The sequence below is a fragment of the Dermacentor silvarum genome, chromosome 8, assembly GCF_013339745.2.
Source record: "Dermacentor silvarum isolate Dsil-2018 chromosome 8, BIME_Dsil_1.4, whole genome shotgun sequence".
Classification (NCBI taxonomy): Eukaryota; Metazoa; Arthropoda; class Arachnida; order Ixodida; family Ixodidae; genus Dermacentor; species Dermacentor silvarum.
The window spans coordinates 132355251-132370954 of record NC_051161.1 but is presented as its reverse complement, the minus strand read 5'-3'; the positions used below and the strand labels follow the sequence as shown (position 1 = coordinate 132370954).

The 15704-nt window shown below is 44.0% G+C and overlaps 1 protein-coding gene across 1 annotated transcript in view; it reads right to left on the bottom strand.

Moving 5' to 3' along the window:
• Window positions 1–12036, bottom strand: part of LOC125947722 (sodium-dependent multivitamin transporter-like) — a 29233-nt gene extending 17197 nt beyond the window's left edge. Inside the window, exon 1 of the mRNA XM_049672975.1 lies at window positions 11695–12036. Coding sequence (XP_049528932.1) covers window positions 11695–12036 — 342 coding nt within the window. The remainder of the gene's footprint in view (window positions 1–11694) is intronic.
• Between the last annotated feature and the right edge of the window lie 3668 nt (window positions 12037–15704).

The following is a 15704-nucleotide window of genomic DNA, read 5'->3' as shown; positions in this document are numbered from 1 at the left end:
TACTACCAGGAAACGCAATCGATCGGCCAGCTTCGTTGTGTCTCGAGCTTTGAGCGGCCTAGTGCAAGCTTTGACTCCGCATTACGACAACAGAAGAGAAGTGAAATTGCACGCTGGAATCATTAGCGGCCACGCAGCCACCTGTGGAAGAAGTCGACCACGACGAACGCGGGAGCCGTGGCACGAGCGCGTGCCGAGCACGAGTACGAGTGCTAACCGAGGGGCGCCAACGAGCCAGTTGCGGAAGAAGACGACAACGCTCGAGCCAATGCTGATGATGATAATTTCGTGAAACGCGCACTTTTTACGGCTAGCTTAAACAGCTTCGCTGTTTAAAAAAACGAACTATAAACATTAGAACAGGGTTCACGTACTTCTGTCCCGGGAATAAGCTTGCAAGGTATGCGTGCGAGTACTGGCTTTACTGCATAACCTTGGTACAAAATGACCGATCTTTACGGAACTGTGCTCCTTTCAGAAGCTCCCATCCTACTCCTGAGCGATTTTAATCTTCCAAACAAAACCTGGAATGATCAACCTTCTTGACTCGCTCCCTTTTCAGCACAAGCTAAAGAATTGCTGGACTTGTGCTCAGTTTTTTCATTGTCACAGCCAGTAACTCAACCTATATGTGTATCTTCTAACGCCGCAAACACACTTGCCCTAGTTTTGACATCCCACCCCGACTCAATTTCGGAGATTACACACCTACCTGGTACAAGCGATCACTGCCTACTTGCATTTCGGATTAACCTTTCTACACCTAAATCAAGTAAACTCAGAAAATCTATACATATTCACAATAAAGCAGACTTCACCACCATAGATAACGAATTAATTATATTTCTAGACACTTTCTTGCGGGATTTCGAAAATCGTTCGCTTCAGCGCAACTGGGACATGTTCGCCGATAATGTTCAGGAACTAAAAAGTACATCCCATCTCGCAGCATTACCGCCAATTCTGATGCTCCTTGGTTCAGTGCCCATCTTTAACGCTTATGGAACCGCAAAAAATGCCTATGTCGCTCTACAAAACACTCGCCAACGGACACAGGCTTGTCTGCTTATAAGTCCGCATTCGACACATACGTAACAGCTCTTAAGAACGCTAAATCTAATTTTCTATCTAAACGTGCTACCATCTACTTAAAGACTAACGTTAAAAGATTTTGGAGTGCAATCAAGCTCTTGCGTAACAAACAGATAACTTCGGAAGACCCATTGGGCAACCATATACCTAACGAACGCGTTTTGCAGAAAAATTCTGCAATTGTAGTTCAAAAGTTACAATTATATTGTTTGCTTGTAAAGCTTATGTAGTTTGAAACTTTGAAATGATGAAATTGCTAAAAATTTAACAAATAATTTATATAAATCAAAATGTGCCAAAATATGTATGTTGCACCAGCAGTCATAACTACAAAATGGTAGGTGCAATTCAAGCGCGACTTGGCAGGTAAGTAATCAGGACAATAACCTGCGCGTCTAACCACCACAATCCCCACATCCCTAAGCTATGCGTCATCATAAAAAGACTGCTAAAGTTGATATCCGCCAGGTTTGTTTTTCCCACATTTGGCCATAGTATAAAACGTTACTGCTCGCTTTCAGTCATACTGCTTGAATTCACAGCTTCACATATAAAGAAACAGCACAGAAACTTTTATGCGAAAATATTCATTACAAAGAAAGTTATCACTGTTCACGTAACTGTATGTTGCAAAAAATCACGTTCTGAGAAAAATGGCGTCAAAGAATTGAACCGAATGTCAATGTAATAAAAAAAGCATTCAATATGTCTAAAATTCACCAGGCTCATAGCTTGGGCCGTCCTTGGAGGCGGCACGATCTCCTTTTGAGCAATCTGAAGCACGCATTTTTTTCTGGCCCGTTTTGCGTCTCCAATTTCCTCACGTGCGGCCTTCCTCACAAGGCGATAGTCACTGCGTTGACGCTTCCTTTTGGTCCGGTACTCTTCCATATTTAATGAGGTACTATAACTTTCGCCTTGAAGGGCTAGAACTAAATCCGCGAGCTCGTAATGGCGTACGAAAAAGCACAGATGGCGCAAATAACGCAGATGCAAACACAAACCAACGCAAATGCGCGCAATGTAAACAGAGTGCCGCAGCGCCCTGTAGCCCTCTTGTGGAAATTTTTAAATAAACTGATAACATTGCCACAAAATGCTTCCAAAAGCTTTAGAATGTACTTGAACAAATTAGCATTCCCAAATATGTATCCAAAGATACATTTATAACGAGATGGCAGATGCTGTGGATTCAGCAACCTTCAGTTTTGGTTTCGTATGCGTCTAGGAGTGGTTGGAAAAATGGTCATAACTTTGAACAGATTGAGATAACATAATTCTTTTTGCTAAATACTCTTGAATAGACAGGCAGCTTCAATATGTTAAATTCCCCCTCCCCCCAAAAATTCAGAAAATGCGTTTTTGAAGGTGGTGACCTGCCTTAATGACACATTTGTGCAAATTTTTCCCGTCTCCTGCAATGACCGCCTACCTCCTATTCGCCAGTACGGTTACGCAGTTATGCCTCCACTCATAGTTGAAACTGCTGGCGTTGCGAAACTAATTGATTCTCTGCATCAACACTCATCCCCTGGTTAGGACTTTAATAACTCAAAATTTCTAAAAAACACAAACGCCGTTAGTTCTGTTATCCCAACAAAACTTTTTCAGCAGTCACTGGATACGTCCACTCAACCTGGCCAATGAAAAATTATGAAGTTGGTTCCACTGCATAAGTCAGGCAACAAAAATCTAACATCCAATTATCACCGCATCTCACTCTCAAGTATTTGATGTAAGTTGCTCGAGCATTTAATTTTCAAACACGTTGTTGACTTCCTTGAATCAAATGCATTTTCACACCAGCTCAGCATGCATTTAGAAAACCATTTTACGTGAAACCAATTTTATGTGAAACTTTTATGTGAAACTCAGCATAAATTGCATCGTATTCTCGATCGTTCATCGTTTGCAGATCGCCTTTTTTTAGACTTCGCTAAAACATTTGATAAGGTCTGTCATAAACTTTTACTTTATAAACTCAGTCAGCTGGACCTTGACACTAACATCCTGAAGTGTATTGAATGCTTCCTATCTAATCGCACTCAATTTGTAACCGCAAACGGCCATAACTCACCACTTGGAAGCGCAACTTCCGGTGTGCCACAAGGTTCAATGCTCGGGCCTCTTTTGTTTCTAATTTATATTAACGACCTCCCTTCCTCTCTATTATCTAACATTCATTTATTTGCTGATGATTGTGTTATCTTTCGCGAACTAACTAATGCAGAAGATCCTAACCGCCTTCAGTCCAATCTGACGACTGTAGCTAATTGGTGCAAAAATTGGTTAATCGAACTAAACGTTGGAAAATGTAAAGTGATGCGTGTATCCCGAATAACTAACAACATATATACATATTACCTAAATAATCTTCCCTTGGAAATGGTGAACTCTTACAAATACCTAGGTATGCATATCTGTGCTAGCTTATGTTGGAATGCTCATACCATCTACGTAATTAGCATTGCTAATTGCGTGCTTGGCTACCTGCGCCATAACTTTTCAACTGCCCCTTCATCCCTAAAAATGCTTCTTTATACTACCCTTATACGTCCGAAACTAGAATATGCAAGCACTCTTTGGGATACTGCCACTGAGAAACTAATTATTTCATTAGAACTCGTTCAAAATAATTCAGTTCGTTTCATCTTACGCATTTACAATAAAACTACAAGTGTGTTTGCCGTGAAAACTAACCTTTCACTTAGTCCACTTTCTTCTCGTCGCAAAATCGCACGTTTAGTTCATTTTCATAAGCTATATTATCATTCAACGCTCCGCAATGATCTCATTTTTCAGTTACAATACGTATCGCCTCGAATCGAACATCGTTATAAGGTTAGTCTCGAATCATGTCCCACAAAACTTTTTTGCAGTCATCTTTCGTTCGGTCATCCACGGAATGGAACCACCTTTCTGCTTAAGTCGTATCCATTCACGATAAACACAGGTTTCGAGTGGCTTTATCTGACATTGTGTAATCGAAGCATTTTCCTTACTATATCGTTGTAACCTAAGTGCATTTTGTATTTACCACTTTACTATCTTAGTTTGCTACCAATTTCTTATGACGATGTAAACCCCAGCTAAAGCTGTATAATCAAAAGCCTTTGTACTTGAACGTTCTAGCTCCTCTTTTTTATGTTATTTTCACTTCCTGTATCCCAATCCCCTGTTTATTGCCTTTCGCCCTGAGGGTAATAATAAATAAATGAATATACAGAGGTACCATATGCGCCTTAGAGTGCAACAGCTCTTCTGTCGCGCTTCCCTCGGACAGACTGCGCTACCTAGCGACGGCGCCACGCAGTCCACCCGTGGCCTGAGAGATGCATGGTGCCCGGGTGTGTGCGAACCATAAGAATTGCTCCCTGGCTCATCGCACTTGTTCGAGAGCAGCTTTCGACTACTGTGCTTGAGCAACCTATGTCACGCGGGTTCGATCCCGCCCAGCGCCGGGGTAATTTTAAAGTACGTTTTTTTCATTGAAGAGGCGACACATAGGCAATGGCACATATCTAGAGTAGCAACCCAAGATGGAGTGAAGGAGAATAGATACGGATGTCGTTCAACTAAGTGGGTAAGTTTCCGAAGAATTCTAATCGCAGCAATCATCGTAGTAAAAATTGCCCCGCGATCAGCACATTTCTGACTCGTGAGAGACCTGCTATATAGCCCTGTTATAAATAACCCGCAGCTGACACCCAGCTGACGAGCAACAAAACGCAATTTTCTGTTCCATCTTTCTTTTAGGGGCGAATCACCTCAAGGTCGAGGCTTGTCCGTCCGTCCACGTTGTCCGTGCTCACGGTCAACGTTGGCCGCGCCGTAGCCATAACAACCAAGAGGGCGGAGGAGGGCAGCGCGGCGCATGCGCACGCGGTCTACTCCTTGCGAGCTCTTAGCTCACTTCCCAACCCCCGCTTGCCTTCTCTCCCCGGCGCGTTCCCTCAATGCCCACGCAAAAGACGTCGAACGAGATCCCATACTAACGAAAGCAGACTTCCTTTGCTTTACCGATACGTGGAACGCGAAACCGCACATCAATGGATTCTTCCCCGTCATCTGTACAGAAGAAGCAGAGCGTTCGGCGGGTGGTGTTGGGATGTAAGTGAAATTGCCAGAGACCGCGGTGGATCTCGACCTACCAATAACGAGCTAATCTCACAATGGTGAACACGCTGCAATAAAACTATCTGACGGAACAGTCGTCATGACAGTGTACTTGGCCCCGAATCTCTCCCCAGACAACATAGAAAAACTACATCGAGCTAGCCATGCGCGAATACGAAACAAAGTACAAGAACAACCCCTTCGTACTTGGCGGAGACTTCAAAGTAGACATCACGGACAGTGACTGGGTTGTGCAGTATATGACGTCTCAATACGCTCTATGATGCACTTTGTATGACTGGAAACAACCAACAACCACCAGGGGAACGTGCATAGACCTTGTCTTTGCCAACTTCAGGCTAGATCCGATCGAAGAACCGTTGGCTCTACATTTTACGAGCCACAAAGCAGTGATAATGAAGGGAAAACGGAATACAGAACTCAACACGACATACGAGTTCTGCAAATAAAACATTGTATATACTGTAGACTCGCGTTGTCACTCATTTGCATGCGCGAGTGGCCAATGTCACGGGTGATTTACGGTAAAAACGATCCCCAGTGCTTCGCCCACTCTTCATGATTCACTTCGTGGAGATGCGTGGATTTTTTTTTTTCAGTTCCTACTTTTCGTAGTATGGGTGGCCAACTAGGTTTCGAAAAGAGTGGTGTTGAACGTCGCGAAACTGCACAGTGACTTATGGGACGCAGTAGTGGGCTGCTGGAGATTAACTTTGACCACATGGGGATCTTCAACATGTACCCAAAGTAGCGTACACAAGCGTTCTTGCTGTTCGCCCCGTCAAAATGTGGCAGCCGCGGCCGGAAAGTGCACTGCTCGGCGTCCCTACAGTAAAGCTTTCTCGCCGGATAAAGATGACATTTCGGCATGTGAATGTCTTAATAAATATTCAGGATTTGCTACCCTTTACATGCTAATGTCCCCTTCTCGTTAGCAGCGCATGTTTCTTGTGGAAAAGTTCAGGTCACTCTATGTCAATACTGGATGTTCTCCGCTACAGTCGCGGACAATCCATAAGTTCTGTACTCATGGGACAGGGCCTGCGGGCTTGGTTTCTCTGGCAACCTTGGAGAATTTACATAGATGGAGAGAGAGTAAATACCTTTATTTAGCGCCTCGTCTGGTACCCATCATCATCATCATCATCAGCCTATATCTTATGTGCACTGCAGGGCGAATGCCTCTCCCTGCGATCTCCAATTACCCCTGTCTTGCGCTAGCGTATTCTAACTTGCGCCTCCAGTGGTGGCGTGGAGCAGAGGTAGAATACCCGGCTTCAAATCTGAAGGTCGTAAGTTCGAATCCTACTCCAGTGCACCACACTTTCAGGCATGGAGTGGTGCCTGACACCGGCAAGAAAAAAATATATATATCGCTGAGAGCTAGTGGGGCTACACTAGTTCAGGTGCAACCAAACAAGGAAGGCCCACTAAGCTTCATCAAAGTCACTCCCTCACCAGAACAGGAATTGGCCTCCCTGGTGCAGTATTCGGCCACTACCTCCCTCATGACTCCGACAATTAACGTCTGGTGCCTATACTCCATCTCAAAAGGCTGTTGCAGCACTGCCGAAGGTACGAGGCGTACACAGGCAATATCCTTGCGCAGCGGTATATAATTCTGGGCATGAATTGCTGATTATTGGCTACACTATAGAGCTTTATTTTGGCTCACTACATGGTACGGTACAGCGATATGGGACATGTTAAGACCTTTGCGCATGCACGTCGTATACCGAGAATTACTGCGGCAGGTAACCGCAATAGCCACCCTTACAGCGATGACTCATAGAAAGATGGCAGCACCCATACAGCGCCGACCACCCGCTTCGATCCGAATTCGCGCTTTTTACATGCCCTTTCCCTGTAGGCAAGAAACAAGGGGCAAAATTCGTCATCGCTAAGCCTCATCTCAAGCTGAGGCTAAATATTAGGTATGTTTTGTCGTAATTATGGACATCGGCTGTTCATTTTCACGCTGCTAGGACTAGAGACACGGAACCGAGCCGTAAAACTGGTTTGATATCTAGTTAGCAGATGGGGGCGCCATAGCATTAGCATTGGTGATGCGTTGACAATGCGGAACGCTATAAAAGCGTAATTGTTCACTGCATCATTAATTTACTGACACGCTCTAGCATGTTACAGGATTACGGTAGCGAGCAAACGCCGAGCAGACGCTGTGGCGCAGGTGAACATTTATGAGGGCATTCGTCCTTATTACTTGCTAAGGAAGCTTCAAGGTAACTGCAGGGACAGCGTATAGGCAAAGCGAAGTCCTGCTGTCGCATTCATTTAAACGCAGCTGATGGTTATGGCGTCAAAATATTTTTTTCGTCAATCCAGCAACCATGGAGCATGTAACAGAAGGGCAACCAGACGCTCAGCAGACGACGCAGCGCGGATGAGAACATCTCGAGGGGCATTCGGCCTTCCTATTGGCTAAGAATTCGTGTAGCTTCCACAGTGCCACAGCCAGCTTGTGAGATAGCGTATAGCATAGATGGCGGTGAAATTTATGGCAGCTATAATTTCATACACCACATGCGTATGCCAGAATTTATTTCCTTCTAGGTGCAATATATTCGGCGATGAGAGAGTGTTCCTGATGCAACAGCAATATCTAAAGCTTCGCTTTTTTATGCCCGCGTTTTCGGGCTTTGCAACTAATTCATTGCCGTTAAGATCGTAATCGCCAGTCTGCCGCAGTGACATATGGGCATCATAAAACTCGTGATTCATAGTGCTGAACCCCTCCGCCGTAACATTTTTTTGTATGCATACATCTTTCGCTTATGCTGATCATCGAAAACGGAGTTGCCTTTTCGAGGCTTTTTTCGCTAACAGTTCCCAAAGTATTCGTCCACCTTGTCAATAACCTCTCGGCCTTAATCCAAGTTTTATATCACGCTAGGTAAAACGGCAGCATTAGGTCTAATTTGGGTGAAGTATTTTCTAAGACACGGTGTGCGTTTATATGAAAGAATCATGTTCTTTATGACTGCTGGAAACGAAGGGCTTACCTTATTAATTTATAGATAGGGCGTCATGAATTTCAAATATTTTCTGTATTTTGGGGTCGTTTCGCTAAGAGAAGCTTTCAAAACTCCTTCAGTTGAGTATTTGTCTCAGTTAGCATGAAATATAATTTTTGTGGATAAGCGACTGGCCCGATCCAAGAAGACGCGATCTACATCACATAACGTCATAAGGAGGTAGTGGGTAAATTTGAAGCCCACCTTTCGATCTTGCGTTTTCCATAAATTTATGACGATTGCTGTTTCGGATATCGCTGTAAGAAATGTTTCTTGTATTCGAGAAGTATAGTTTATGCCAATTCTGCTTAACTGAACTTTTCCTTCTTGGAGTTCATTTGATAAAAAGAATCGATAACTTCGAGAGATTACATTCGGAATTGTAACTAGTTTGACAAGTTGGTGTGCCTTAATTTCTTTGCAAGAAAAAACAGGAAAACGGTGACTGCCCGGCGTTCCTAATGTCTTTCTCCATCATTCTATATTCGAGGACAACGTAAGAAAAAATGACGCAGTTTCGCCCGAAAGGCGAAGCATCAATTGCGATAGCAAATTAGTCGAGATAGTAGGGATAGTAGTAGAGATTCGGAGTAGGGATAGTAGTTTTATCGGCTGCATAAACTTGGACACATTCGCTTACTAACTGAATTTGCAAGCGTGGTGTCAGCGCGCACATGCAAACGTGAATAGATCCCACTCGATGATCTCAGACAACCACTGTCAAAACGCTGGCAGCAAGCACGGCTGCCGCAGCGAGCGAAGCTTCGTGCTGACTATCGCTTCAACGGAAACTGAGCGGCGAATGCACAGCGCATACAAATGTCAGAGCCGTGTGGAGGTCGCTTTAAAGATACGGTGCAGGCGACCACCGCAGCCAGGCAAAGTACAAGCGCAATTGTTGGCAGAGCAAAAGCTGCCCCTCCCTCCCTCCCACGGTGCCTTTCCGCTTTTCTCTTTTCACGTGCTAGAATGAGTCGCCAGTTCCCCTTGCGCCTGGTTGCAAGATACGCATTTGGTGCCGCAGCACAGCGTCGCCCGCCCCCTCCCTCCCTCCCATGCCACCACGGCCTTTCGCGCGACGGAAGTCGCGTTTGCTCTCCGCCGTGAGTTCGCTCTCCGTGATAGCGAGCGTCCCAAGCGCGCTTTCACTCGCACGTACGGCGTGCGGCGACGATTTTATCGCCCGTGGACTTTATACGGAACCTCACAGCGACGGCGACGCCGATGGCAGAAATCCGCTTGAAGTGTCCATATAATTGCTATTGCAATAATAAAGTTTACATACAGGCTGTTCCAAACAAGCACAGTTAGCATAGATGCTGCAGCCAATTAGGTTCGCTCATTTGCGTGACGTCAAGCGGGTTTGCATGCTTAGAACAGCTGTTTTCTCCCTACAGATATGTATTGTGTGACTGGTTTTAGCTCGAAACTTAAGGCATTTGGAAATTTTGTTTGTGCTTCTGATATAAGTGCTCAGCCAAAGGTGATATTTTACCTTCCAACCACGAGCGTTCAATTACCCCATTAGACTAGCATTTACATTTCCAGAGCATTCTCATTGGGCTGAGAGCGGACTCCAGTTTGCTCGGGTCTCCGTCATAGATCAAGGGCCGGCTCACAGCGCTTTTTTTAGTGGAGCTTGAATTAATTCGTAGGTTTTCACAAAATAATTTCCTATGGCAGGAAATGAATCCTGAACAATAGTCGCAATATATCACTTCCCTTTCTAATTTTCGCCACTCGTTGCACACATTGAATTTGCAATAGTTTCTTGGTGTTTTTTAGACCCGGCTTGGATTATTTTCCTTGCAGCTTCTAAAGCAATCTAACTTTGGACGCTTGATGAAGTGCTTCTGAGCCTGTGCAAATAGAGGTGCCTTTCTTGTAACAGCAAAGCTGTTGAGGCCGGCCGTAGTTTGTGGTGCGTATCAAGAAACTACGAAGAAAGAACATAAACTTTCTTGCCGACGCGGTATTCGAACCCGCCTACCACCGGTTCCTACGTGAGCGTCGTAACCACTAGGCTATGCAGCCACTCTTGCAGAAGATGCATTTATGCGAACCATATGATTTATGCGAACCATAGAGCTCACTAACTTATGGTCACTGCACTTTACCATACCTAACACTTCTACAATCCACATTACGCTGAGGTCTGCAGATAGTATGAAATCTATTTCATTCTTTGTTTCTCCCTTATAGCTTTTCTTGCTGCTGCTGCGCTTACTGAAGAAGGTATTCATCATTCGGAGTCTATTCCTTTCCGCGAATTGTACAGTTATCTCTCCTTTATCGCTCCAAGAATCGATGCCACTGTTTCCAATTGCTTTTCACCTTTCTCATTGCTAATTCAACATTTTCATAAAACTGTTGTATTTCTTCATCTTGAATGGAGGTTGGGGCTTTGGCTTGTACTACCTTCATTCTATACCTTCTATTCAGCTGTATTACGAGGACTGCTAGCCTCTCATTAATGCTGTAAAATTCAATAATGTTGCCCGCTATGCCCTTATAGACTAGAAATCCTACCCCGAATTCTCTCCTTCCTGGAAGACGTCTGTAGCAGAGGACGTGGCCGTTCGTCAGCACTGTATAAACCTCACCAGTTCTCACATCACTAAGGCCAATAATATTCCAGGTAATGCCTGATAATTCCTCAAACAGCCCTGCTAAGCTAGCCTCACTCGATGGGGTGCGCGTGTTGAACGTTGCTGGGGTCAGTTTTCAGTGGCGGCCTGGCCGGACCCAGATATTCTTAGCACCTTCTGCCACGTCGCAGGTCTCACCACTGCCGTGGTCAGGGTGCTCCGCAGCCGCTGGTGACTGAGGGCCATGGGCTAATTGTAGGAGTCATGAGGGAAGTAGACATATAAAATTACATAGATATTTCGGGTGGCAACCTGCCAGCTCACTGGCTGTGTCTGTGTTTAATGAAAAGGATATGCCTCAGATGTTTCATAAACAAATTATGACACCATATCTACGGCACGCTGCGACTCAGCTGCCCAACTACAGGAACCTTTTCCTCCACATAGGAACGCTAAAGCTGCATAATTCTCCTCTAATCGTGTCTATCTCATGTCTACTCGTCTTTCGCTAGCCTTTCCTTTCACTGCTCGCATAACTGCAGTGGTGTGTGCACTCTGCTTAACTGACGTAGTCCCATTCTCTCGCATTACTAGAGCAATGTGGCGACATGCGACTCGCGGTGTTATTAATTCTGCTTCAGTAAGTTCTTTGTAACAAAGATATATAGATGTATAGACGTATTGCTATATTTCACCTCACTGCCGACTCAAATAATTCGCCACAAGTGCTATGACTCCCTTTTGAGCGCCATAAACGAGACAATACGAAAGCGGTCCACCTGCGGCGAGTGCCTCCAAATGCTGTGGTGTTAAGACACGAAAAGTTTTGTTTCGGTACTTGCCTGAAATATTGACGTGATGCCCAGCCGGTACAACACCGGTACAAACACGTGCGTGGCCAATGGGATCAGCACCAGTGGCACCAGATATCCCCAGGCAAGGTGCCAGCCATAGGCGTAGTAGTGAGCAGGAAAGCCGACGAGTCCCGTTGAAGAGAAGAGCGACGCCACGGAAGATGCGGCCAGAGGAAGCGTCTTCAGCATCCGGCTGGCAAGGAACACCTCACTCGTTGTTGCCGCGCCTCCGGCAACTATGTTTCTCTTTCGGAAGGAGAAGTAAAGACCCAGGGACAGATTGGCCACCACCAGGAACGCGAACAGAGCGAATTCGAGAATTCGAACCATTTCGGATAACTTTCAAGTCGTGTGCTTTTCCACTGCAGTTCTTGCAGAGCTCAATGAGTATTTTCTAGAAAAAAAGAACAGGAAACATCATTGTGAAAGTAACACTGTGTTAAGGTAAATAAATAGAGGCGTTATATTCCTAACATTATCAGCTATAAAAGAAAATGACCTACGCCCCATCTTTTACATGTTACACGTTGAGTCCGCACCACGCCATGAATTTAATTTAGAACCACGTTGTGACCGACATTAAGGTGATCACCTCAAATTCTTATTTCACTATTTATACCTTCTTTTTCGAAAATATCGAAGGTTTCTCACTGGAAATATTCTTTTTTCTATTATTTAGAGCCCACGTACACATTATTGAGTAAATAGCAAGTGTGTTCCACATGCTATGAATTCGAGGTTTATTGTTGCTTTCTTCGAGCCTTCAATTTACACACAATAAGATGCTCCCTGGCGCGGAGTGATCAACAACAGCACATATTTGTAACCAATGGCGTCGGAAACGGAGGCGTTGTGGTGGTTGCCGTCCGGACATTGCGACAGTGGCCGTTGGAGATACTAGATCTTACATCAGGGTGATGAGAACGTTAGTGATCTCCCACTGCCTGTCACAACCCGCTCAATTTTCGACACCCATGACGGCAGTTTTGATCGAAAGCGGTTACATCACCTTTGCCTATTCATGGAAGAAAGCTCGGACTCGTTAAAGTTTTCCTGCACGATCAGGCCTTACAAAGAAATTTAAAGGCGCAGCTTTAACTCGGGAGGTCTCATGCACATTGGAACAATGTTTTCTTAGGCAAGCAGTGCACCGATTTTGCTGATACTAGCATTCAAAAATCTGAGTTAAAATCTAGTAACTGTAAAAACAGAATTTTTTGTTAGTTCGTCAATTTAAAAAAAATCGTGAAATGAGCAAAACATCTAAATGTTTAGTATCGAGTTTACACCGAAGTATCTCAAGAACAAAAAAGCTATAAAAATTCTATTAACTAAAGCTATCAGGACATCTAAAGTGGACACAAGTGGCGAAATATACACAGGTTCAAAGAAAGCAGGACTTTCCGAAATCCTAGTAAACCTAGTAACACTACTACGTCAGCTTTAAATTAGTATAACAGATTTATTCGCTTGAAATGTTGAAACAAATAAAGTTTACAGAACTGCGAGATAAATATTTGAGGCAGTATTATGAATTTGTAAACTTCGTGTTGCCGCTTTCTTTTTTTTTCTTTTTGCAGAAACTGAACGTTTGCGGCAATTTGTGCAAAAACGTCTACGTATGAAATCAAAATAGTACAGCCTACAGGTGACAGACTTTAACTTTTTCTTGCAAATGGCAACAAGCTCTCTCCAAATAGGTCTGGCTAAGGTATTATTAAAGCATTTCAACCTTTTACATGCGTTTTAATAAGTGAATTGAAGCTGGCCACTAAGTAAAGCTTCTTCGTAACGCTGGACATTACCTTTGCCAACGAAGAGTGCGTGCTTGCCGTACCGGGCTGTGTTGCTACCCACCAGTGAAAACAGTTCGTTGTTTGAGTGCAGTTTCTGCACTGAGTGGTCTGCTTTTACGTTCTCTCTTTTTATTGTATATAATAAAGCAGGCTTCTGTTGCTTGTGCTTTTGTTCCAAGTGAGAAGAGGCGGTAGACAGCTGAGGTTCGTACGCTTACCCGCACAAGAACGACAATGTAAACCAGCCTGCAGCTGGTCAAAAACGCACGCTCGTGAATCCTCGTACGGCTCGGTGAGCTAACCGTTTAACGCTGGCAGTTCCGGCGGCTGTGATGTACCTGAATACATCGCGCTCATTTTCTGTTGTCCCCACAAAATTCCTGGAAAAGCACAGCAACCCCCTAACTGTCAAAGTGATATATGCCACAGGTGAGAATTCCGCAAGTAGGTTATGTTTCCCATTTATTCATTTCATGTGGGCTATTTCTTTTTTGCCCGGATATTTCGGTCTCAATAGTGATACTGAAAATATTGTTCTTTCTGGCGTTGCGAAAAACGAAAGCTTCAGCATTCGCTGGGAAACGAATATGAGTGTGGTATGTTTGCTAGATAATTTAGTAGAAAAGCTCAGGGGTGGCTGTGCAATCCGCCAAGTTTATTTCTTTTTCGCATGCCTGAAACAGCCTTTCCTCGATGTTTCGAAATTCCCATGCTGCTATGCAGTATTACATGCAGGATAAAATTAAATGAGCCTCGCTTACTCTTCCAAAATTGCGATCTTCCCTAGGAATATCTCAGAAGGCACGCTAAACATAGGCTTCTTTTTTTTCAGCACGCACAGGAAAAGAGATAACATGAAGACAGGTCTCTGCATTTGCAGCTAAACTATATGTGCAAATGAACATGTGAACCGCGCTCGTTTGCGTCGACTCTCTCATATTACTAAAAGGAGCAGATTGTTCAAGAACACACATTTGCTCACAAAGCCTTATAGAAGTGGCGGACACCATATCTTCCACAATTACAGCCCATACAATTTATCATAACAAAAATGGAAAGAATGATCTATTTATTCACCTAATTTATTGAACATTATGTATTTCCAGAACGGAAGCCGACCAGTACTCAAGGAAGAGCGTTTTACTAGAATATTTCTGTATAGCACCCGTTTACAAGAAAAACGACAGCGCTGTGAGCATTTGGTCTTCTCGTTATTATTTTTCTGTGCAGCGTTTCGCCCCAATGCGGAAACACGTTAGCATGAAACGCCATGCATTTTGCTAGACTTTTTGTATGTATATTTTTATTACCGATTTCTCAAAGGTGCCGCAAGTCACAACCTACATAAAAGATGACTTGCTGGTTGGCTTTATTTCTGCGTTTAGGACATGCCCCTGTTTACACTTGGTGCCTTTTTTAATTCTGTATTTTTAAGTTACCTATGACCAGTAGCCCTATTTTAACAAGCCAGGTTGATTTGCGACAGGGAAAAAAATAACTTTAATCAAAATTTACACTCTTCTAGGAGGAAATAAAGGTTTTCACTATTTACCAATTTATTATTTGCGAGTAGCATTATTTGCATTCTTCATCCATTTTCAGCGTATCTATCTATCTATCTATCTATCTATCTATCTATCTATCTATCTATCTATGTAGCCGGGTGATACAAGTTGTGTACTTGCTAGGGTTACTAGGTAGTTATTACTGGTCATGATGCCATCGTGGTCGCTCTATCGTTCTCATTCCAGCTTCGTCATAGTATTACTCTCGTCATACCGTCTTCGTCACGCCTTCTACCCTGACCCAGTGACCCAAGTTGTCTAATAGCTTGGGTCACTAGTTATGGGCTCGGGATCGTGATGCCATCGTGGTCATTTCAACGTCATTATTGTAGCCTTTTCATCTGATTCTCGTTATGCCGTAGCCGTTATACCGCCGTCATCGTTCTATGGATATCATTCCTTCTTCATCATTCCGTTGTCGCTGCGTCAGCTTCTACTGGCGTGGTCATGCAGCCATGCTCATGGGCGACTTTGGCAAGCGCTTCCGTAGCACTTACATAGCAAAGTGAGACGATGTCGGAGTATCTGACATATAGGCAAAGCCAACGAAAGCGTCAGAATTACCACTATGCACGTTAAATACACGTGACTTCAGGAATAAGGTCTGTCGCTATATTGCTCGATGGCTATTTGCATT